Source organism: Bos indicus x Bos taurus, chromosome 16, assembly GCF_003369695.1.
Source record: "Bos indicus x Bos taurus breed Angus x Brahman F1 hybrid chromosome 16, Bos_hybrid_MaternalHap_v2.0, whole genome shotgun sequence".
NCBI lineage: Eukaryota > Metazoa > Chordata > Mammalia > Artiodactyla > Bovidae > Bos > Bos indicus x Bos taurus.
Window position 1 is genome coordinate 32,813,925 of NC_040091.1, and position 22,111 is coordinate 32,836,035.

Below are 22,111 nucleotides of genomic sequence, written 5' to 3' on the forward strand. Positions count from 1 at the left end.
TCATTTTCCGGATCTAATTTGCCTAAATTCTGCCTTTACAGCTCTTTTCCTCGGATGATATTTTTGTATTCTTGAAATAAATAACCCTTTGCTTGCATTCGCTTAAGTGTGTTTTTGTTCCTTGCCACTGAAAGAACCTTAAAAGAGCACTCAGTGTAGAGACAAAATATCAAGGGTATTTGGCCGAGGCCTGTCTGCTTCTAACTACTACTGTAGAAATGCCCTCTCTCTTTTTTTTTTTTCCCCCATTCTTTATCTACGTAATGGTAATAAAATATTAAGTAATCATTGCTTTTTAACTTCTAGGCCCTCTTGATTTGAAATTCTGTCATAGGCATTCTTCGTGCTTGATTTGCTTTTTATTACAGATATGAGAAGTTTGTTGTAATCTGATGCATTGCTTTTGTTTCTGCTGAAGAAGTCTGTATGAACGTTAGTCTTGAATCTTTTTAAGTCTTGGAGTGGGTTTGCCATCATTGTTAGGGCGTCAGCAGACCAGTCATTCTTTTCTTAGTGGTGTGTCACTGACTTTGGCCAAATATATGCAGGTATTTAAGGGTATCCTATATAATACAAATTGTATTTGGTACCTGTTATATGGATTTTACCCAATCCAGTGTTCTTGCCTGGAGAATCCCAGGGACAGGGGAGCCTGGTGGGCTGCTGTCTATGGGGTCCGCACAGAGTTGGACACGACGGAAGTGACTTAGCAGCAGCATGTGGATTTTGGTTATTCACATTTAATAAGGAAACATCAACTTTTTACTTCTGTGGCATACATGAGCTCTTAAAAAGATATATGTTAGGTAAACCAAAATGAAAATGCTTATTGGACATAGTAGTATCATTTGGTTCTGTTAATTCTAATTTTTAAACATTTTCTTGACAGTTTAGTTCAGACTGAATTTTATTCTTCCCATTGCCATCCATTCCCTCCTTAAAGTCTTCAAAATTGTGACTACACAAAGCATTCTTCTTAAACTATTGTTTTTACTCAACAAATACTTCTTATTAAAAGAGACTTTTAAAATAGTCTTAATTTACCCCTTGGACAATTAGATTAGCAATTGCATTAGCATTGCATAGTGCAAAAATGGTTTCAGATAGATTAGAAGTTGTTGGTAGAGTTAGCTAAGGAAAATTGATGATGAAATACTGCAGCACAGTTTTTTGAAGTCAGGCCAATCTTTAATATGTGGGAATGTTTAGAAAACTATAAAGCAAAGTATAAAAATGAAACATTTTAATTTTAGGGTAAATGGGTTTTGTGGCCCAATGCTAGTAGCATAAAGGGAAGCCACAGTATCAGTAGTTAGTGATAAAGATTGTATTTTCTAAGTTTATTTCTTCCAAGGTAGAGATTTATTGTAGGAATTTACTGGTGCAACTTTTGGATGGACTGGTCCTTCTGAATGTAATTATGCCTGCCTCCCTTGGTGGGAGCACGGTCTTCTAGGATAGTGTTGGGATATCATTACCACTGATATCAGTCAACATTCTTTACTATCATGTAAGACACCAGTTTAAAGCTTTAGTAGGGACTCCTGAGTTCTACGTTGAACTGAAAGTTTCTTAAAATATATTACTTTTTCGTATCCCCAGAATACTGGTCGGAACAGTACTTGTGGGTACATGTAAATGGTAGAAATTCAGACCTGTGATTTCATTTCACTTTACTGGAAATTTCAGTGATTCATATGAGTTCTAGTTGAATAGTTCAGTGTTTAAAATATAGTTCATGGAAAATAAACACTTTACATTTTTTATCTAGTGAGATACACAGCTGTTATTAAAATGAATTTACTTCCAATTAAGGAAAAACTAATCTTACGTTTTTTTTCTACTCATATTTCTTTGTCAGAAAAATGTCGCTGTCATATATTGGATTTATAAGCAATGCCCTAATGTGATTAAACACTTTTTAAAAAAAATGGTAGGTAGGTTTTTATAGATTTCAAAGTGGACAAACAAAAATTTATGTTCAAATTTTAATTTAGAAAACTTTAATTTTGAAAACTTGTGGATATATCCTTCTTGTGTCTTTCATAGTGTTTGGCACATGGTACTTAAGCTATTTAATTGACAGATTTTCTGGAAGAAAATTTTAGGACACATACAAGGAAATTCTGTTGTCTAGGTTTACTGATACATAAGGAGAAGAGTTATATCTGCACCAGTGAAATACAGACTTGAGTGACATGATCTTAATGGAAGGTCATTAGTAATTTGCTATATTGAAATGTGTCTGTTCAAATCTTTCTAACGGCCATAGCTTATTGTTTTGGAATTTTCAAAAATATACTGTACCTTAATAGCAACACTCCTATGAACCTGTATTCATTCTTTTTCTTTTTTTTTTCAGTTAAAAAACATTTTACAAAGTGGACACATTGTTTAATTTTGTTTTGCATTTTCTAGATTGGAGTGCAAGGCCAATAAATTAAACCCAGGCAGTTCTGTTGCTAATTACACACAACTTCTCTTGAGTATCAGATATTCAAATCCATTTTATGAATATGGTGGAGAGAATAACAACTGTAAAACAAAGCAGTGTGCATGTAAGTGACTGTTAGCGTGCATTTCAGAAAGGATAAATGCTCACCATATGGTACAATTACTGTGTCCAAGTTTTCAAATTAGCTTCTCTCATCCTCCTTATTACTGTCTTTAAAAAGAGAGGAAAAAACCCAACATGATTTATCTACTCTGCAGCAGAACTCTTGACGCAAAACAGCAGCCCAGTTCTGTCCAGTTTTTTTTTTTCCTTTAGCATAATAGAGGCTGTCGGACTTTTTTATACTAATTACTGTGTGAGCCTCAGATGAACCCCCTTCAATTCACAGGGCTTTGTTAAGGGAGGAGCTGTCAATGTGTCTGCCCGTTTGCAGCTGTGCTGTGGCTTTAGCTTGCTTAACATTATGCTGCTTTTTAGACTTGACAGAAGGGATTTTTTTTTTTTTTTTATTAAGGCAAAGCAGCCTTGTAGCGAAATGGTTTAAGCAGCTGCATTGTGGGGAAGCACAAAGAAGTTATTATTGTGTCTGTTTAGGGGGGTGGAATGGAGGGGGGGATATTCGGCTGCTGTTGATGCCGATTGTTGACTTGCCATCTGCCAGATAGGGAGAAGAAAAAAATGACAGCTCCAGCAGGGTGTTCAAGAGGTTGTTTGGAGAGACGCATAAACATGTGCAGATGTCGAACTGAATAATGGCTAGAACTTGAGACGGTTTATGATGCTGCTGATGTTTGTGCATATACAGAATGAATGTATGTGTGGATTTGGTTAACCAAGGCTACATACTAATTATCATTGTTTTCCTGCATGCCCCTTCCCCTTAGTTCGTTAATTAGTTTAGGGGCTTAGTACTTCCTCTTCCTTCTGTTATTCATGTCTAGTTTTAGAAAACAGCTTCTCTTAAAATGGCAATAAAACCTTCCTTATTTCTCCATACAGATGATAGCTAATCTGTTTGGTTAGGATTAGGTGTGAGCTGCTAACTAATAACAGGAGATTTTGATTAGGAAATAAGTCAGGTGAATCACCTTGCTCTTAATGCACACATATATTAACAGTTTGACACTATTCATTGAATTGATTTTATAGCCTACCACTAGGGGTGAGATACTACCAAATTCACTTTACTAAGTAATTCCATCATACTTTGGACTTAGGATACAAGTTGTGAAACAAAGTTGTAGAACAGCCTGGTCTTCTTGGTTACCCTTCTTTCTTTTGGTTGTCTTTGATTCTGGAAATGACAGTTATGCATTTTCTTTATGGAGTAATGCATTGATTGTCTATTTCCTTCTGATTCATTCTTGTCATTAGATATTAGAGATTTGATATGTCTGACTGAAATCTTTTTAAATGCTATGGTAACACTTTAGGGTGCACTAAGTTTTTTTTTTTCCCCATTACTTTGACTTTAAATAATTGAAAAGGAATAGTGGTGCTAGGTAAAATTTCTGAAAGGTGTTGATGTTGTAGAACACCTCACAGTTTTGCACAACTTTAAGACCAATCATATATGAGTTTATTAGAAAATGGAAAGAGAAGCTCTGACTTTCTCTATTTCCTTTTTTCTCTATTTCTATTACCAAAAAAATGTGTGGGGAATTAGAGGGTTTTTATTTTGACTTTTGGTAAACTCATGCTTTCCTAAAACATTTAGGGTTTTGTTGCCTAATTATTAAGGAAAAAAGCCATAAGTGTGGTTGAAAGGCAAACAGACTGACAGAGCTTTATTTCCACAGTAATGTCTTTCTGAAAGGACTAAAGGGAGATTATCTGTTATTTTCTACTCTTCAGAAAGAAATAGAGGTCAGGTCTATTTAGAAAAACTTTCTATCTTAAATGTCAGTTTTTCCCCAAGTGACTAATCCGTATTTGCTGAAAAGGCTAGAGGACCTTTTCTTTGTCTCGTATATTTAGTTTTTTCTTTTATTTGGAAAGCCGCACATATGTCCATATTTTTGTATGTAGAATTATGTACATATGTTTATAGTTTTATATAGTCAGTCTTGATATCCCTGCTAAGCTTGGGAGGAAGCAGCAAATCATTTTCCAGGTAGAGCTGTTAAACTGAGAGTGTGCTTTATGTTAGTGAGAGGCTGAGCAAAAGCAAGCTTGTATAAAAGCAGACTTGCAGTTCCGTGCTTTATTCATCATATCATGTTACCTCAGAACCGTATGTAAAATCTTTATGCGGGCAAATATACTTACGAAGGTGTTTGAAATATTCAAGGCAGAGTGTCTTTGAAGTTACTCACACCAGATTTAAATATCAGCTAACTAAATTAGTGACTTTATGAAAGTTTCTTTAACATGTCTGAATTTCTTCATGTGTTGAAAGAAGGAAACAACCACTGATATTTAAGGATCTTGTAAGAACTAAATGAGATAGTAGTATCTTTGGAATGTCTGGAGCATGTGCAATATAGCTGTCACTAATATTTTATTTTTGTTAATGTCTAAGTCTAAAGACCTGTAACTGTTGTAATTGAAGTGCTTTTTATAATGCCTACTTGCTGCAAAATGAGCACACCAAGTTCTAGAGAACCATCTAAGATATATAAAGTTGTTTTTTTTATAACCTAACATTTATTTGGTGATTTATATGATTGCTTTATAAATCTGAAGGGAGATCAGTTATTTCAAGAGAATATCAAGAAAGTTGTTGAATGTAACTATTTTGGGGGTGTGAGGTCAGTGGTCATTTAGTAATGATGATTTTATGTTGTATCCTATAAAATTATTTTTCTACTTCAAAAATTTAGCATAGAGTTGCAGAAAATTGTATTTATTCCCTTAATTCAATATTAATCCCATTATTTTGGAACCATATTTTTCTCTGCTATGGGTGCATGCTCAGTTGCCTCAGTCGTATCTGATTCTCTGCTAGCCCATAGACTGTAGCCTGCCAGGCTCCTTTGCCCATGGGATTCTCCAGGTAAGAGTACTGGGCTGGGTTGCCATTTCCTCCTCCAGGGGATCTTCCCAACCTGGGATCAGACCTGCATCTCTTACGTCTCCTGCATTGGCAGGCGGGTTCTTTACCAAGTGCCACTTGGGAAGCCTTTTCTTTGCTATAGTCAGTACTTAAGCTGTATTTGGGTTATAATTATTTTTAAAATAATTGATAGTTTTTAAAATAATTGAAAATACTTTTAAAATAATTGAATACCTTACAGTTAATAAATGTAATAACTGTAGTGAACAAACAACACTAAAAAGACTATTTTATCTCCTCAGGGCATTATAAAGCATTATTTGATTGTTCTACTAACTCTATTTTGCAGACAAAGAAACCGAATAGGCTCATATAGTGAATATAGTGATGAAAGTTCTGGGATAAGCGGAAGTGTTTTTTTAAGAGGAGTAAAGAGGAAATGGCTTTGATTGACCTTCAGGAATCAATAAATTCAGTATAGGATGGTTATCACTCATGTTGATAATGAGTTGTTGATGGTTCTTTAAGGTTTTTCTTTTAAAATTGTTGTTTCTGTCACATATTCTCTCTTCACTAAATATTACTAAGTAATTTTGGATGAAAGGCAAGGGATGTTGGGACAGCTGCCTGATCCTGTTTCTAAGAGTGGTTAATAGGACTGGGTATAGTCACTAATGGACTTCCCTGGTGGCTCAGACGGAAAAGCGTCTGTCTACGATGCGGGAGACCCGGGTTTGATCCCTGGGTTGGGAAGATCCCTTGGAGAAGGAAATGGCAATCCACTCCAGTACTATTGCCTGGAAAATCCCATGGACAGAGGAGCCTGGTAGGCTACAGTCCATGGGGTCGCAAAGAGTTGGACACGACTGAGCGAATTCACATTCATAGTCACTAATGGAGAAGGAAATGGCAACCCACTCCTTGCCTGGAGAATCCCATGGACAGAGGAGCCTGGTGGGCTACTGTTCATGGGGTCACAGAGAGTCAGACACGACTGAGTGACTAAGCACATGGTCAGTAAGGTCTTCTATTTTAGTTTTGAAGAATAAATTGGTTATAATTTTTAAATGAACTGCAATTTGAGCGATACTAGCTTCGTACTATGCTATTTTAATATTTAATAGCACCTGGGTGTGAATTCCAGTATTCAGATACAGGTTATTAAGTATTATACTCTAATTTTTTTTTAAAATGATGTTTACCAAGAGCAACTTATAATGCTAAAGAAGTGGAAATATCTCCTATTCTATGAAATGTATCACAGATTAGGATGAATTTATTTCACATATGAGTCAAACTGTACTTGGTAATCTTCAGGATAATTTTAAGAAAACTTTAGGAACTTCTAACTTTAATGGTATATAGATGTATTTGAATTGTGCCTCGGAAAAATCCTGCATGAATAGTAATTTTTAAAAATATTGGCCAGTCTGTTGAAAACAGAAGAATATTTTAGTCTGACATTCTTTAAGGCATCTTGCTGAATGTTTTGGCTTAAAATTTTTATTGTGTTTAGTTTTAAGAAAATCTGATTAAAGATGTTGGTAAACTTGGTAGCACTTTTTAGAACAGAAGATGATTAAGATACAAAGGCAGAAAGGCATAAACCGTGAAGTTCATGTGCTTTTTGGCTAGACGAGTCACTTATTTGCTTTTAGACTGGAGCACAGCATCAAAGTTCATAATTTTATACTTTTAAGTGAAAGCACATAGAACAGCAGCTGTTGTTTCCTGGCATCTTTCTGAGGAGATATTTAAACTTAAGTACATATATATTTATTATAGAAAAAAATTATAAAATGACCTTCTTTTCCATCTCTTCATTTGCATTGTTTTCAATTCACTCTTTTAAGATAGCTGTTTGCACTTTCTGTTTTAGTAAAATAAGACTTGGAATTCAGTTTTTTTTTTTTTTTTACCTTAAAAATCAGTATGAAAATTAAGTGGGTGCTTTTTGACCTTTTAGTGCCAGTTTGTCATTTGAATTGTATTTTATTAATAAATGAATGGTTCATAACAATTGAACCTATTGGCTATTAACTGCTTATAGGAAGAAAACAGAATCCCTATATAATTTGGGGCTGAATGTTAATTGATTTGAAGTGCTTCACTCAAAGATTTATATGTTCTCATGTCCTGAAATTTGTTTAAACAAATTATTCTACAGAGATCATTATAAAATAGATTTAATAAACAGCACACATTTATATAATTTTTCATTTTACTATATTTTGAATAACTTCCATGATATTGAGTCTTCAAGTCATTTTCCTTCACGATGCCTTAGTTTTAAGAAAATCTTTCCTCTCAAACTTTCTGGAAACATTTGAAAATATTATTGTGCTTATAGAAGTATGCATAATGACAATAGAGAAATCCTTATGTACAGTGAGCAGATACACAGGTTGTTTCATTAAATTTTATTTATTTTTGAATGGTAGGTAAAGATTGTTTTTGAATTTTCTGCCTATGTGTTAGGTAATACTGCCCTCAGAGGGCCAAGGTAAGTAAATTCATTTTTAACATTGAGAAACAGCTTTACTGCTGTTTATCTCATCTTTAAACTTGTTCGGGGAGGAGAAATGGACTTCTTTGAATCATTGAATAGTGTTTGATTTATGGCTGCATCTCTTGGATTTGTTCTGTTCTTTAAGTGTGTTAGCTGTATCTATGTACTTCACTTTGATGACAGCCTCTAAGCATGTTCAGTTCTTTTCTAAGAAAATTGTAACAGACGACTGGCCATGTATTGCCGAATTAGATTGGTTTACAATGGGGATTAGAAAATTACCTAGAAAAGAAAGTTAAGATGATTTTCCTGAGTGTGTGGGTGTGTTTTACTTTTTGTTTCTTTAATAGTGAATATTCAGGTATTCAAAATTATGTGAACTACACTTTTGAATGTATGGTAGCATTCATTGAAATGGAAGCATTATATTCCCCTCAGTTTTATAAATTGAAGCATAGTCACATCTTTAAAATATAGTAAATCAAAAATAATGTACTTTACTAGAAATGCAATTGTTATATATAAATATAAATATACCAAAAGTTGAAATATACTATTATTCCATTTATAAAAGCCTAACACTGTATGTTTTAACATGTCTCTGAATTCAGAATGTTTAAGGTTAAGTGATAATTAACTCATGCAATAAAAAGGTAAAGTGGGAAAGGCCTGATGTCAAAATACTGAGTTGCATGCTTTTGCCTTTGGCTTTTTTGTATGTTGTAACTTTCTCAGGAGATAATTTGAAAGAAACATTGAGATGTTTAGTAGTAAATCCAATGAAGTGCTTGATTTTTTTCCCCCTAGAATTAACTTGATACTAAATTAAGAAAGACTATTTCTGTAACAGAATTATTGGTTTTTAATGGAAGATTTCAGTTGGTAAAGAGTAAATGACATGTAATTCACGATTATCAATAATAATAGGGGATGAAAATAAGATATAAGCAAGGTGAAAAACAAAAATTGAAACTTTATATCCACTAAAAAACAGCACCTACTTTTCTCAACTAATGTGGAACAGTGATAATATATAAATGAAATTAACAAATTTCATTTGAAAATTTTTTTGTTTTTTATCTATTTGTTTTGTTTTTTGAGGGAGGGGATGTTGGTAGCCCATACAGGGGGAAAAACCCTACATTTGACTGTTTAAAATCATTTCCAGCTGTATAGCATTTTAATTCAGTATCTGTATACAGTATACCATTTTGTCCACTCCCCAAGTGCCCACTTCCCCTCGGGTAATGACTGATCTGTTCTGTTTATCTATAAGTTTATTTTTGTTTTATTTTGTTTGTTCATTTTTTTTTTTTTTTTAGTTTGTTTTTTACATTCCACATATGAATGAAATCATATGGTATTTGCCTTTCTCTGACTTATTGCAGTTCAGTGTAATACCTTCAAGGTCTATCCATGTTGTTGCTAATAGCAGGATTTCATATTTTATTTATGGCTGAGTATTAGATTGAAGGCAAAAGGAGAAGAGGGTGGCAGAGGATGAGATGATTGGATAGCATCATGACTCAATGGACATGAACTTGGGTAAATTCTGGGAGATTTAGGGACAGGGAGGCCTGGCATTTTGCAGCCCATGAGGTTGCAAAGAGTCAGATACAACTTGACAACTGAACAACAGCAAATCGTTCCACTGTGGGCTTCCTTGGTGGCACAGTGGTAACGAATCCACCTGCCAATGCAGGAGACGTAAAAGACGCAGATTTGATCCCTGGGTCAGAAAGATTGAGCGACTGACTGAGCATTATTCCATTGTATATATTGTGATATATACAGAATTATTCCATTGTATATATTGTGATACACACACACATGCCTGCTTGCTAAGTTGCTTCAGTTGTGTCCGACTCTTTGTGACCCCATGGACCACAGCCTGTCAGGCTCCTCTGTCCATGGGATTCTCCAAGTCAAGAATACTGAAGTGGGTGGCCATTCGCTTCTCCAGGGGCTCTTCCCAACCCGGGGATCAAACCTGTGTCTCCTGCATTGGCAGGCAGATTCTTTACCACTGAGCCATCAAGGATGCCCTGTGCATGCATGCATGCTCTGTTGCTTCAGTCATGTCTGATTCTTTGTGACCCCATGGACCATAGCCCACGAGGCTCCTCTGTCTGTGGGATTCTCCAGTCAAGAATACTGGAGTGCGTTGCTATGCCCTCCTCCGGAGGATCTTCCCAACCCAGGGATCGAACCAGCGACTCATATGTCTCCTGATTGTAGGTGGATTCTTTACTACTGAGCCACTGAGGAAGCCCCGAGGGAAGCCCTACAATGAGCCAGATGTTCTGTGTGCATTACAAATACCAATTTATTTCTTCTTCACTACTGTTGTCCCCACTTTCCTAAAGAGGAAGCTGAGACACAGAGAGATTAAACAGCATGCCCAAAGGCACACAACTAGAGTGACAGAGTTGGCGTTTGAACTCCTGTGTGTACTCTGTAAAATGCTGGCCTGTTTTGAAAGCTTGAGTAGCAGGGCAGAGTAGAATTTTGTCAATTGCATTAGATATTTATTCAAATCTCAACTTTGTCCTATACTTGTTACTAGTGTCTCAGAGCCTCAGCATGGCTATCTGTGTCAAGTTAGGATGCCATCACAACAGTCTCTGCATGCCTATAGGAACAGATCTCTTGTGCCTAATACCTGAGCACAGTGCTTGGCTCAGGATATTCAAGCGTCCTTGCCTGCCTTACACTCACCACTTAGAACTGTGATGCGAGTCTCAGTAAGTGTATCACCTAGAGAAAGCAAAGGAGAGAAGAGAGAACTTACAAAAGCCCATGGATTCACCCTCAGAATAATAGTTTGTGATTTGATGCAGTGCAATTTTTGGGTCCCCTGCTATTGGAAGTAGGCTTCTAAGGTGATTCAGTGGTAAAGAATCTGCCTGCCAGTGCAGGAGATGCAAGAGATGCAGGTTCAATTCCTGGGTCAGGAAGATTTTCTGGAGAAGGAAATGACAACCCACTCCAGTTTTCTTGCCTGGAAAATTCCATGGACAGAGGAGCCTGCCAGGCTACAGTCCATGGGGTTGCAAAGAGTCAGACCCAACTGAGTGAGCTCACATGTGTGTAGGTTTTAGGTTACATGCTATGCTATTGAAAGGTTCCTATAGGAGTCTCTCCGTTGGCAAGAATCTAAGATAAAACCTGATTCTATTTTGTTGAGTTTTGTTCTATAAGGCAGTGATTTTAATACAGGGGTGGGAAGGTTGAATCACATGAGGGTTTTTTCAGATGACACAGCCCTCCTCCTGATGAGCAAGCATGATGGCCTTCTCTGCCAGCTCCCCATCCCTGCCACAGAGAGGCACTGTTATTGTCTACTCTGTCCATCAGGTGTGTTACCACAGAAAAATGGATTGAGCTATGCAGGGTTGTGTTATAGTGGGGTTTCCATTTGAAAGAGCTCTTCTGACATGAATGTAGTCCCTGTTCTGCATAGTGGTAGGTTTATTCATCCATTCAGTTAGTGGAAAATGCCAGCCTTCTCCGTGGGATGTGCCGGTGGTACATGTAAGTAGGTTTGCAAATGGGCTCAGTACTTCCATGTTTGAAATTCATTACGGTTGTTTACTGCAGTGCAAGATATTACATTGGTTTTAATATGTAGAGAATATGATGTGGTGAAATGGAAAATACATACAGTAAGGAAATTGTAAAAAGTTCCAATGAAGCCTTTTTTAAATTGGTCCATTTCTTTGAAATAGTTAAAAATTCTTTTGGCCCTCACTACTCTTGTTAAAATACTGCAAGAATGACTGTATGTTTAATGTAGTGTGTGGAGTTGGAGTCTTTTTCCTATAATGCAGAAAGCAGATTAAAAAGAAGGCTTTTTTTGCTTTTGCAATCTACAAGGGCGTAAATGTAAGCAAAATAATAATTTAGCTTACATTTAACCCAGCAGGAAGCTGAGTACAGATTGAGTAATTCTCCACAACATATCTACTGCTATGTAAACTAATCTCACGGTTTATTCTTCATTAAACTGCCAAGATGCTATTTTTCTGTTGGCTAGTTTGTATATGTGCTTTGTTTTCTCTCTCTCCCCCCCATTTTCCTTGCTTTTCTCTCACATTAAAACTTTATACTATAACTCTATTAAGATATTCTTGGGTTTATAAGAATAATAAGCATCACATTTTTGGCTTACAGTGTAATGTTTCCTAAAAACAAAGGGAGCCAGGATTTGATTAACTAATTTACAGAATACTATGAAACAAGTACCAGACTGTTAAAGGTAGATGGTAATTGTGCAATTTTCTGGGTAACAAAAGAAAATTATAAAGTAGACTAAGTAGTGGCAGACTTGGCATTCTGAGATCTTAGAGAAGCTGGCATTCCAACATCTTGTGGTATTCAGTGCTTAGGTACTTTTCCTCATGATTGCTTCAGCTTCAAAGCAAAACATGGACCTCAGCCTTCTTTAGGAAGTAGATATGAAAACTACACTTAATATAAAAATGACAAGTTCATGCATTATGCAGTGGAAGAAAAATTTCTTGACTATAGTATACTTTGAAAATAATCATGAAGGAGCATATGTGGTAAAACAGGAATGTGGGTACATCTGGAAAACATTTAAGGCATCTTGGAGGCAGGATGCAGAATCACCAAAATTGTAAACATCTTCCATCTGGCCAGTTAGAGTGGTAACGTTGACCAGTACCAGAACAGACAAATCTCTCATGTGACCTCGTGAGATAGCCAGGCAACCTGGGTGAGATGATCATAAAGATAATGAATGCTTTGCAATACGACCTCATTAATCAATACCATATAGAAAATTATGAGAGAAAAAGATACTTCATCGATCAATACTATACAGAACATAATGAGAGAAAAAGACAAGCCTTGAAATGTGAAAGACTAAGGTGTTGTTATATGTTATGCTGGATGGAGGTTGTATCAATAACTATATAACTGTGTGCTTCTCTGCTTGTATTGTCATGAGGCTTCAAAGAGGAAGGGGCCTCATTTTGAATTAACACAGCTGCAAACCTGGATTAGCACAGTTCTTTTGCGAAATGTTCAGGGACCATATGCTGCTCCTAGTCTCTTCCTCACAGTGATGCTTCAGACAGCAAATACTGAGCACCTTTTTGAACGGGCACTTAGGTTGCTAATTGGAAATTACCAAGACATAGCAGGTGTTACCGTCCCTTGCTTTGACCTGCTGGAGCCTTAAAAATGATTATAGATACGGAAGAAGTTTTCATTTTGAATTTTAATTGCTCAATCACCTGCTTTTCTCTAGCTCTTCCCACAGCTGCCTACTAAAAGCCACCTGAGGGCAGGCACTAAGCCTGTATCATTCATTGCTGCATTCTCAGTGCTTTTGTTTTTAGTAAGCGTTTTGACACTAAGTATTTCTGAATGAGTTGATCTATTAGAAGCCCATTTCCCCCAGTGTTAAATAAAAATGTTTAAAGAACCTTGTTCTTTGATTTGGAATGCTCATTGGCCAGTAGCTTTAAACTCAGAACAACTGAGCTGGGCAGGAGTCATTAATTTCTTCCCAAATGGCCCAATGGTAAAGAATCCTCCTACCAAGCAGGAGCCATAGGAGACAGGGGTTTGATCCCTGGGTCAGGAAGATTCCCCTGGAGGAGGAAGTGGCAAACCCACTCCATTATTTTTGCCAGGATAATCTCATGGACAGAGGAGCCTGACAGGCTACCGGCCGTGGGTTCACAAAGAGTCTGATGTGACTGAGCACAGAGAGATGCAGACAGAGGCACATTTTGCAGATATCACCTAATTTCCGGAGTCTGACAACATCCAGAGCTGGTTAATAGCTGTGTGTTGAAGAGAGTACATAGAGACACCATAGAATCTAACAGTTTTAATTTGCTCAAGGGCAAAAAGAAAGAATATCCTTGAAAAGGGCTTAATGAAAAGGGGAAAGATAACGTAAAAATTTAGGTTTGCAGGAGAAGGAAATAGTCACCATATGTAAGTGCAAGAGCATTTTCATTTATTAACATTTCAGATTGTCCCTCGTTGAAAAATTGTTATGCTAGCTCATTGCAGTGTAGGTAATATTAAAAAATTCTCTAAGATTATTTTCAAGACATCTATGAAATGGGATGATGATAATTTCAGTGAGAGAAATATTTCTTCTACTCCCTCAGGGACAGAAATAGGGCTTTTTTTCTTAGAACTAATTGGAATGTGATACTTGGATCTGCTATGTAAAAACGTAACAGGCAATTTTAAGAACTGCAAATATTATGTTTATCATCATGCATTTCTTCAGTAACTATATTTAGTTGTATTTACAATATAGCACACTATTATGAATTATATATTCAGTATTTGTTTGTTTATAGTGCTAATATTTATTTATGAAAATCCACTAGTGGAAAAAAGATTCTGCTGTGTTTTCTTTTAGGTAGCTCATATGCGTAAATTTGGTTGGCATCTGTCAACAAGCAGCAGAATATTTATAATATTGTGAACCCTAAAATTAAATAAATTTTACACTGAAATTAACATTAAACTTCTTTTGGTCTTAGGTAAAAACTGACTCATGAAGACTTTTATTTAAGACTAATAGTTTCTTAAATTTATGTACATCTATTTTTATTGAAAGCTGTCATTTTTTGGCTTAAAGCACTTCTTTGAAATTCTTAAAATATTTGTATTTTCATGATACTGTGCCCTATGTTTGTCATTTAATAAAAACAATTCAGAGAGACCTAAGACTTTGGCTTTTTTCTTTGGAAGAGTAGTTACTTCTGTGATATCCTGTCCCTATCTTAAAAAAGAAGTGAACGTATTAAATTAGTATTGTGTTTTGACCCTGGATAACTTTTTTTATTTCTTTAGATAGGATTTGCTTTATATACCTGAAACTAAGGAGACTTTTTTCTGTTGGTGAAGTAAATTTATTGCTGATTGCTGCCTGTTGCCTCAGTTATGTAAATACGCCTGAATAAGTGCTGTATTGATTAGTAGACTATTTAATGTGAGGTTGTAGCTGAATTGTAAATGATACTACAATAAATGATTGTGGCTTCATTTAATAATAGCAATAATAATCTAACACTTGCCATATGTCAGAGAATGTTATAAGTCCTTTTTATGTCCTTTCAAACCCTTTAGGTAGGCACTGATTCTCATTTTTCAGGTGAGGAAACTAAGCTTTATGATGAGTCAAAACAGTAATGTCTCTTTTCTGACATTCATGTGAGAATGCCTTCAGCCTCTTTGTTATTAGTAGCAAATGACTAGCTTTTGAAGCTTCTGTTATAACAAGCATGAGTGACCATTGGTATTTTTAAAACCTGTATCACCTGTATCTGTTACAGAAACCAGAATTTCAATTTATTTTTAAGAGATTACAAAAAGTAAATTATTAAGTAGGGTAAGAATGTTGGCAAAAGCCCAGAATCTAAAATCATAACTAAGTAAAACTGAACTCCAGTAAACAGCGTCTTCCAACCCTGCATTTCATAAGTAGGATTCTGTTTTTATCAGAGTGGTGTGGATTTTCCCCTCTGTATGTGTAAAGTATTAACTTTGAGTCTCTGTAACACTTATGCCAATAACTTAATCAATAGGGTTTTGTTGTTTTTTGTTTCAGTTTTCGGTTTTTTGTTTGTTTCTGTAAACAAGCCTTTACAAGCCTTTGGTTGTAGTGTTGAGAAGCTTCATTTGTTTTTTAGGTATGCGTAACAAATTACAGAAAGTTGGGTGGGTTTAAACAACAGACATTTATTTTCTGATTGTTCTGGAGGCCAGAAGTTAGAATTAATATATCGGCAGGTGTAAGCAGTGGTTATAAGTTAGAATCTAGGTGTAAACCTTCCTGTAAAGGCTTTAGAGGAGAATCCATTTCTTGCCTCTTCCAGCTTCTGTGTCTTCAGTTAGTCCTTTACTTGTGGTGCATCATTCCAATCTCTGTCTCTTTTTTTCTCACTGCCTCTTCCCCTTCTCTATGTGTCAAACCTTCTTCTGCTTCACTGTTAGAGATACTTGTAATTGGATTTAGGGCTTACCCGGATAGTCTAGGATGGGCCTTCCCAGGTGGCTCAGTGGTAAAGAATCTGCCTGCCAATGCAGGAGACATGGGAGATGCAGTTTTGATCCCTTGGCTGGGAAGATCTCCTTGAGGAGGAAATGGCAATCCACTCCAGTATTCTTGCCTGGGAAATTCCATGGACAGAGGAGCCTGGCTGGCCACAAAGTTGGACGTGATTGAGCACACATGCGCGGATTGTCCAGGATGAGTTTCTCTTTTGAAAAGCCCCACTTCTCAAATCCTTACCTTAATAACCTCTTTTGCCAAAGAAAGTAATATTTCCAGTTTCCAGGGATTCTTGTTCAGTCACAGTTGTGTCTGACTCTGTGACGCCATGGACTGCAGCACGCCAGGCCTCTCTGTCCTTCACTGTCTCTGGAGTTTGCCCAAGTTCATGTTCATTGCATCAGTGATGCCATCCAGCCGTCTCACCCTCTGATGCCCTCTTCTCCTTCTGCCCTCGATCTTTCCCAGCACCAGGGACTTTTCCAGCGAGTTGTCCATTCTCATCAAATGACCAAAATAGTAGAGCTGGAGCTTCAGCTTCAGCATCAGTCCTTCCAGTGAATATTCAGGGTTGATCTCCCTTAAGATTGACTGGTTTGATCTCCTTGCTGTCCCAGGGACTTTCAGAAGTCTTCTCAGCACCACAGTTTGAAGGCATCAGTCTTTGGCATTCTGCCTTCTTTACTCTCCAGCTCTCACAACCGTGTATGTGACCACTGGGAAGACCATAGCCTTGACTATATGGACCTTTGTCAGCAGAATAACGTCTCTGCTTTTCAACACAAGGTCTAGGTTTGTCACCGCTTTCCTTCCAAGAAGCAGTCATCTTCTGATTTTATGGCTGCTTCCGCCTTTTTATTAAATATTGAGTTTTAAGCCGGCTCTTTCACTCTCCTTCACCTTCAAGAGACTCTTTAGTTCCTCTTCGCATTCTGCCATTAGAGTCATATCATCAAGATACCTGAGGTTTTTGATGTTTTTCTCGCCTATCGTGATTCTGGCTTTTAACTCATCCAGCCCGGCATTTCTCATGATGTGCCCAGAGTATAAGTTAAGCAAACACGGTGACAGTAGTCAGCCCTGTCTTACTCCTTTCTCAGTCTTGAACCAATCAGTTGTTCCATACAAGGTTCTAACTGTTGCTTCTTGACCCGCATACAGGTTTCTCAGGAGACAGGTAAGATGGTCTGGTATTCCCAGGTAAGAGCTTTGCACTATGTGTCATGATCAGTACTGTCAAAGGCTTTAGCGTAGTTAATGAAACAGATAGATGTTTTTCCAGGGATTAGGGTGTATACATATATTTTGGGTTCACCATTCAGTCTACTACAGAAGTCAAAATATCAGAAACTTTGTTAGAAAATATGTTTTGGTATTGGTAACAGCATACTTCAAAATACACAAAGCCTCCAGCCAACGAGTATGAATGAATTGGAAACACCCATTAAGGCAGATAGAAAGTTGTGATAGACATCTTGTCCAGGTGTGACTGTGGTGCTTGCTGAAGGTTAATCATGACAGTGCATACACATTTTGAATCTATACTGATGGGTATCTGTTGAACAGTTTCTTCAGAAGACTTGGTACTCCATAAATGCTGCTGCTTTATTTAACAAGACTTTTTCCTCATTATAACCAGGCTGTCTTTTAAATTGGTTGATATCTATGGGCTATGAATAAAAAAAGTATGATGCAACTTTGTTTTAATGCAGAGGTACAAACTTAGGTGTAAATGCTATGTGTAAAAGATAAGATGTGATTAACTTTTGTTGTTGTTTAGTCACCAAGACGTGTCCAACTCTTTTGTGACCCCATGGATTGTACCCCACCAGGTTCCTCTGTCCATGCGATTTCCCAGGCAGGAATACTGAAATGGGCTGCCATTTCCTTCTCCAGGGGATCTTCCTGACCCAAGGATGGAGCCCACGTCTCCTGCGTTGGCAGGTGGATGCTTTACCACTGAGCCACCAGAGAAGCCTTTTATCTTAGTCTGTCTAAAAAAGAATGGTGGCAGAGAGGGTAACTTTATTCTAGGAGCTTACCCTCTATGAAAGCGTGGACTTTTGGCCATATTTTTAGAGCAGGCTTAGATGTGCCTTATTTGAACTCCCACTGCCCAAGCTGAGTCAGTTAAGAAGGTGTTCCGTGAGCAGCTGGTTTTCTTGGGAGTCCCAAGGCTGCAGGAACAGTTCTGCTTTGCTGCCAGTGTGCACAGTGTCTTTCCAAACTGTTGGGAAAAGCTGTAACTTTTAAAAATTCTTTTAAGCTAGGAATATTATCCTTCTTTTGTACTGGGTCTAGTACATAGCAATAAGCTTACTTTTTTGTTTTATTGATACCTTATGAGTTTGTGTCCTCTGTAAGGCCCATTTCTTTAGACCTCTTGGAACTCAAAAATGAATATTTAATTAGACCAACACATCATGCTATTACATGAGCTTTAGTTAAGAATGTTTATAGGAACCTATAATAAAGGATTCGCTTTCAGGAAATAACTCATAACCCTTCTCCAGATTTTAGTGGGCAACAGAAATCTGGTATAATACTGGAATATAAGCTTTATGAGTTAGAGGCCATTATTTCTGGTCTGCTACTGTGTTCCTAGCACCTAGGATAATTTCTCAGAAAGTCCATTCATATTATGGATGGAAAATGATAAAATGAAAACTACATTCAGGAGTCTTCATTGAAAGTTTGGGATACACTGTTAGCTTAGCATGACAGTACAGTTGTTGGTTAACTGAATTCAAAATTAGTAATAAAATTTTGTCAGAAATACTTAATGTTTATTTAATAAAGAAGGGAAATTTCGACTTCAGTTTTTCTTCTGGGTAAATGACTATCACTCTTTGAGTAATATGTGTCAGGGATGCATAATAGACTTATTTTAAAGAAATTTTTGTTAATCAGAAAACCTGCTATAAGCCACAAAATGTTTTTAATTTCTTAAGATTCGTTTAACAAGAAGATAAAATTTTTGTGGTGATGTTTTGTGTCTTTCATCTACACATGTAAATTCTTAGTGGTTGATAGGAAATTATTCTTAGAATTGAAAACTTGACATTTCTTTTAATTATACATTTTTAAAAGAATGTATTTAGTACTCTTAAAAGATAAGGAGAAATGTTGTGTAAGAAAAAATGATGTTTTCATGATTTTTTTCTTCTTTAAAATTTACAAAATGGATTTGTTTCATTTTATCTTTGGTATAGTTATTAAACTGTTATTATTTAGCTTATCAAAGTTACAGCATTTTGTACCAGTACAAGTTATTGTTTTAAAATAGCATTTGAAATATAAATATAACATCACTGATTAGAGAACATCTAATGATTTTAATTTTTATATAGGAATACTTAAATATGAATAGAAAAATAAAACAATAAGTACAATTAAGAAGGGATCTGTTTGCTTTTTTTAATGAGAACTGTGGGTTTATCATTCTGGTTTTATAAATCTTGCTTGTGTTTATTCACATTAGGGCCGTATTTTTAAGTAAGTTAAAGTTACGAGTGGTGTCAGGTTTCCCTTTTCTTTCCCTTAAGTTTTTCTCGTATGCTTATACACTTGTGGGGGAAGATGTTCATATATACACTTACTCATTTAGTAAGTTATTTTGAGCATCACTAAGTGGCAGGCACTAGATTGGGCCCTTGGAGTGTATAACTTTAAGAAAAATGAACTGACAGTATTTATTTCCATTGGTTAAAACTGAGTTTTAAAGCAAAGAGTACGATTTTGGAGAACATATCTGCTGTCATGAGCTGCAGAGCTTCCCACTGCTTACTTTCCTGATAAGATTTGTAGTGGTACTGAATGTGATTGTGTAGTGAATTGAGTCAGTATTTGGAAGATCAGTATAACTTGGTGGACCAGTGTTTCCTGAATGAACAGTGTGTGCTGTTAGAAAATCATGCAGCGTGTAAAAGATTCATTCGGTGTGAAATACAGACCCAGGGATTTTATATAGCAAAGTACAGGAAGTTCATCGATAGTGGTTTCAAATTCCACACTGCAGGTAACCTTTTAGAAATGACTGCTTGTCAAATGCTGGTGTAGTATCAAAGAAAGACATCCATAACTATCTGAACACTCATCCCTTTTCCAACTACCTATCTGGGCTAGATTTTTTAAAAATATTTCAATCAAAAATATATTACTTTAACAGTTTAGATGTAGGAACAGATATGAAACTCTGACTGTCTTCTTTAAAGCCAAACATTAAAGAGATTTGCAAAGATGTAAAGCAATTCAGCTCTTTACCTTAATTTTTTTGTTTTAGAAAGTAAAACTATTGTCATAAAAATATTAATGTTGCATGCAATGAGTTTATTTTTTTACTGTTAAAGGAAGTAATAAAAATTTAAATTTTCTCCTTTTCAGTTTCCAATACAGTAAATATTATAGTTGTTATCTACATACAGAAAAATTCATTGGCTATATTTAAGTATGAAAAATATTTAAGGGTGTAAAGAGGTCTGAGGTGAAAATTTGGAGAATTGCCGACCCAGAGGAATGATTCCACATCTGAAATACATGTCAGGGGTGAGATTATGGGAGAACTCATATTTTATACTAAGAGACTGATACTAAACAGTAAGGAGAATATTTTTGAGCATAAAAGTGATATCATCAAAGCAGTATATAAGGACATTAGAATTATCTGGAGGTAATAGATGCATTATGATGGAAGGGGGGCGAGTAGAATGGGAGAAAAGTCACAGTGCATTAGCAGAAAGGCAGATGTAAAGTGTTAGAGCATCTTAGGTTGGCTAAATAAGAGAGACTTGTGAAGGCAGTTGGAGAAGGAAATGGCAACCCACTCCAGTATTCATGCCTGGAGAATCCCAGGGACGGGGGAGCCTGGTGGGCTGCCGTTGATGGGGTCGCACAGAGTCAGACACTACTGAAGTGACTTAGCAGTAGCAGCAGCAGTGAAGTCAGTACTGACTTAGCTACTGATGAGAGGGAACAGTCAAATGTTAGGTTTGAGCTCAGATAACTGATGTCAGGAGAAACTGATTTGAAGGGAAAGCTGAACCGCTTTCAAAGTTTTGTAGTTCTGTGATTAAGCACTTGAGATTGAAAAGCCAGATAGAAATATTTGGTAGAGAAGTGAAAGTTGAGACCAGGGAGCCTTCCAGCTCTTACAGTATCATGGAGTGCCTCTGTTGCTTAAAATTAAAAAGAAGGGTGAAGTAAGCAAATGGTGATCTTGATGCTAAAAATTTATATTTTGGTAGCTAGTTGATAGCTTGTATCAAAATCTGATAGAATATACATTTATTGACTATTATGTGCTTGGCACTAACCACGTGTTCTTAGGTCTTACATTTATGTGTATGAATGCGTGTGTGGTTTTTAAGCTCTATTAACCCATGTTCTTTCATTTCCTTGACTTGTTTACAGCATTTGTGCAGTTATTTTCCTTTTAATAATAGAATGTTGTTTAAACAAGTTATGCTCAAGATTTAACAATGAAAATAGACCTTTTCCCTTTCTTTTTAAAAAATGACACGATTAATTGTGGTACATGGAAGAGAAACATCTATTTCATGTCCCTCTTATGATAAGTGTTTTTCATCGAAATTCCTTGATACTGTGCGTATGATTTATTTACCAAGGCTTTTTAAGACGACTGAAAATATGCTCTAACAACCATCTGATATGAAAAACTGAACAAAATGTGTACTCAGTTGAATGATTCTCTGAAGAAATAATGGTGCAAATGAATTATCAAAGTGTGAAATCATTAGAAACAAAACATGTTTGGGTTTTTATTGAATCTTAATTGCAGGCTTATGTATTTCCTTTTGTAAGCTAAGTTAAAAGAAAATTGCCTATCTAAATTTTTGGAGGCCAGTGTTGTAGGACATATATTGTACCATAATTTATTTTTTCACATAAAAGCTGCTGTTCATTTTTCCCCCAGCATTAACATGCATGCTTTCCTCATGTAGGAGAATATATAAAAAACTGGAGGCCAAGATATTTCCTTTTGAAGACAGATGGCTCATTCATAGGATATAAAGAGAAACCCCAAGATGTGGATTTACCTTATCCCCTCAACAACTTTTCAGTAGCAAGTAAGTTAATTACAAT

The 22,111-nt window shown here is 36.2% G+C and overlaps 1 protein-coding gene across 3 annotated transcripts in view; it reads left to right on the forward strand.

Moving 5' to 3' along the window:
• The window catches only part of AKT3 (AKT serine/threonine kinase 3), a 281,329-nt gene that overhangs the window by 116,997 nt on the left and 142,221 nt on the right, over positions 1-22,111 (forward strand). For 2 of the 3 annotated variants that reach the window (XR_003514899.1, XM_027564715.1), the window contains one exon: positions 21,970-22,095. The exons of the other annotated variant lie outside the window; for it this stretch is intronic. Coding sequence is in view for 1 of the 2 variants with exons in the window: in XM_027564715.1 (XP_027420516.1) it covers positions 21,970-22,095 (126 nt within the window). In the remaining variant the exon portion in view is untranslated. The remainder of the gene's footprint in view (positions 1-21,969; positions 22,096-22,111) is intronic. 3 annotated transcript variants of the gene reach the window in all.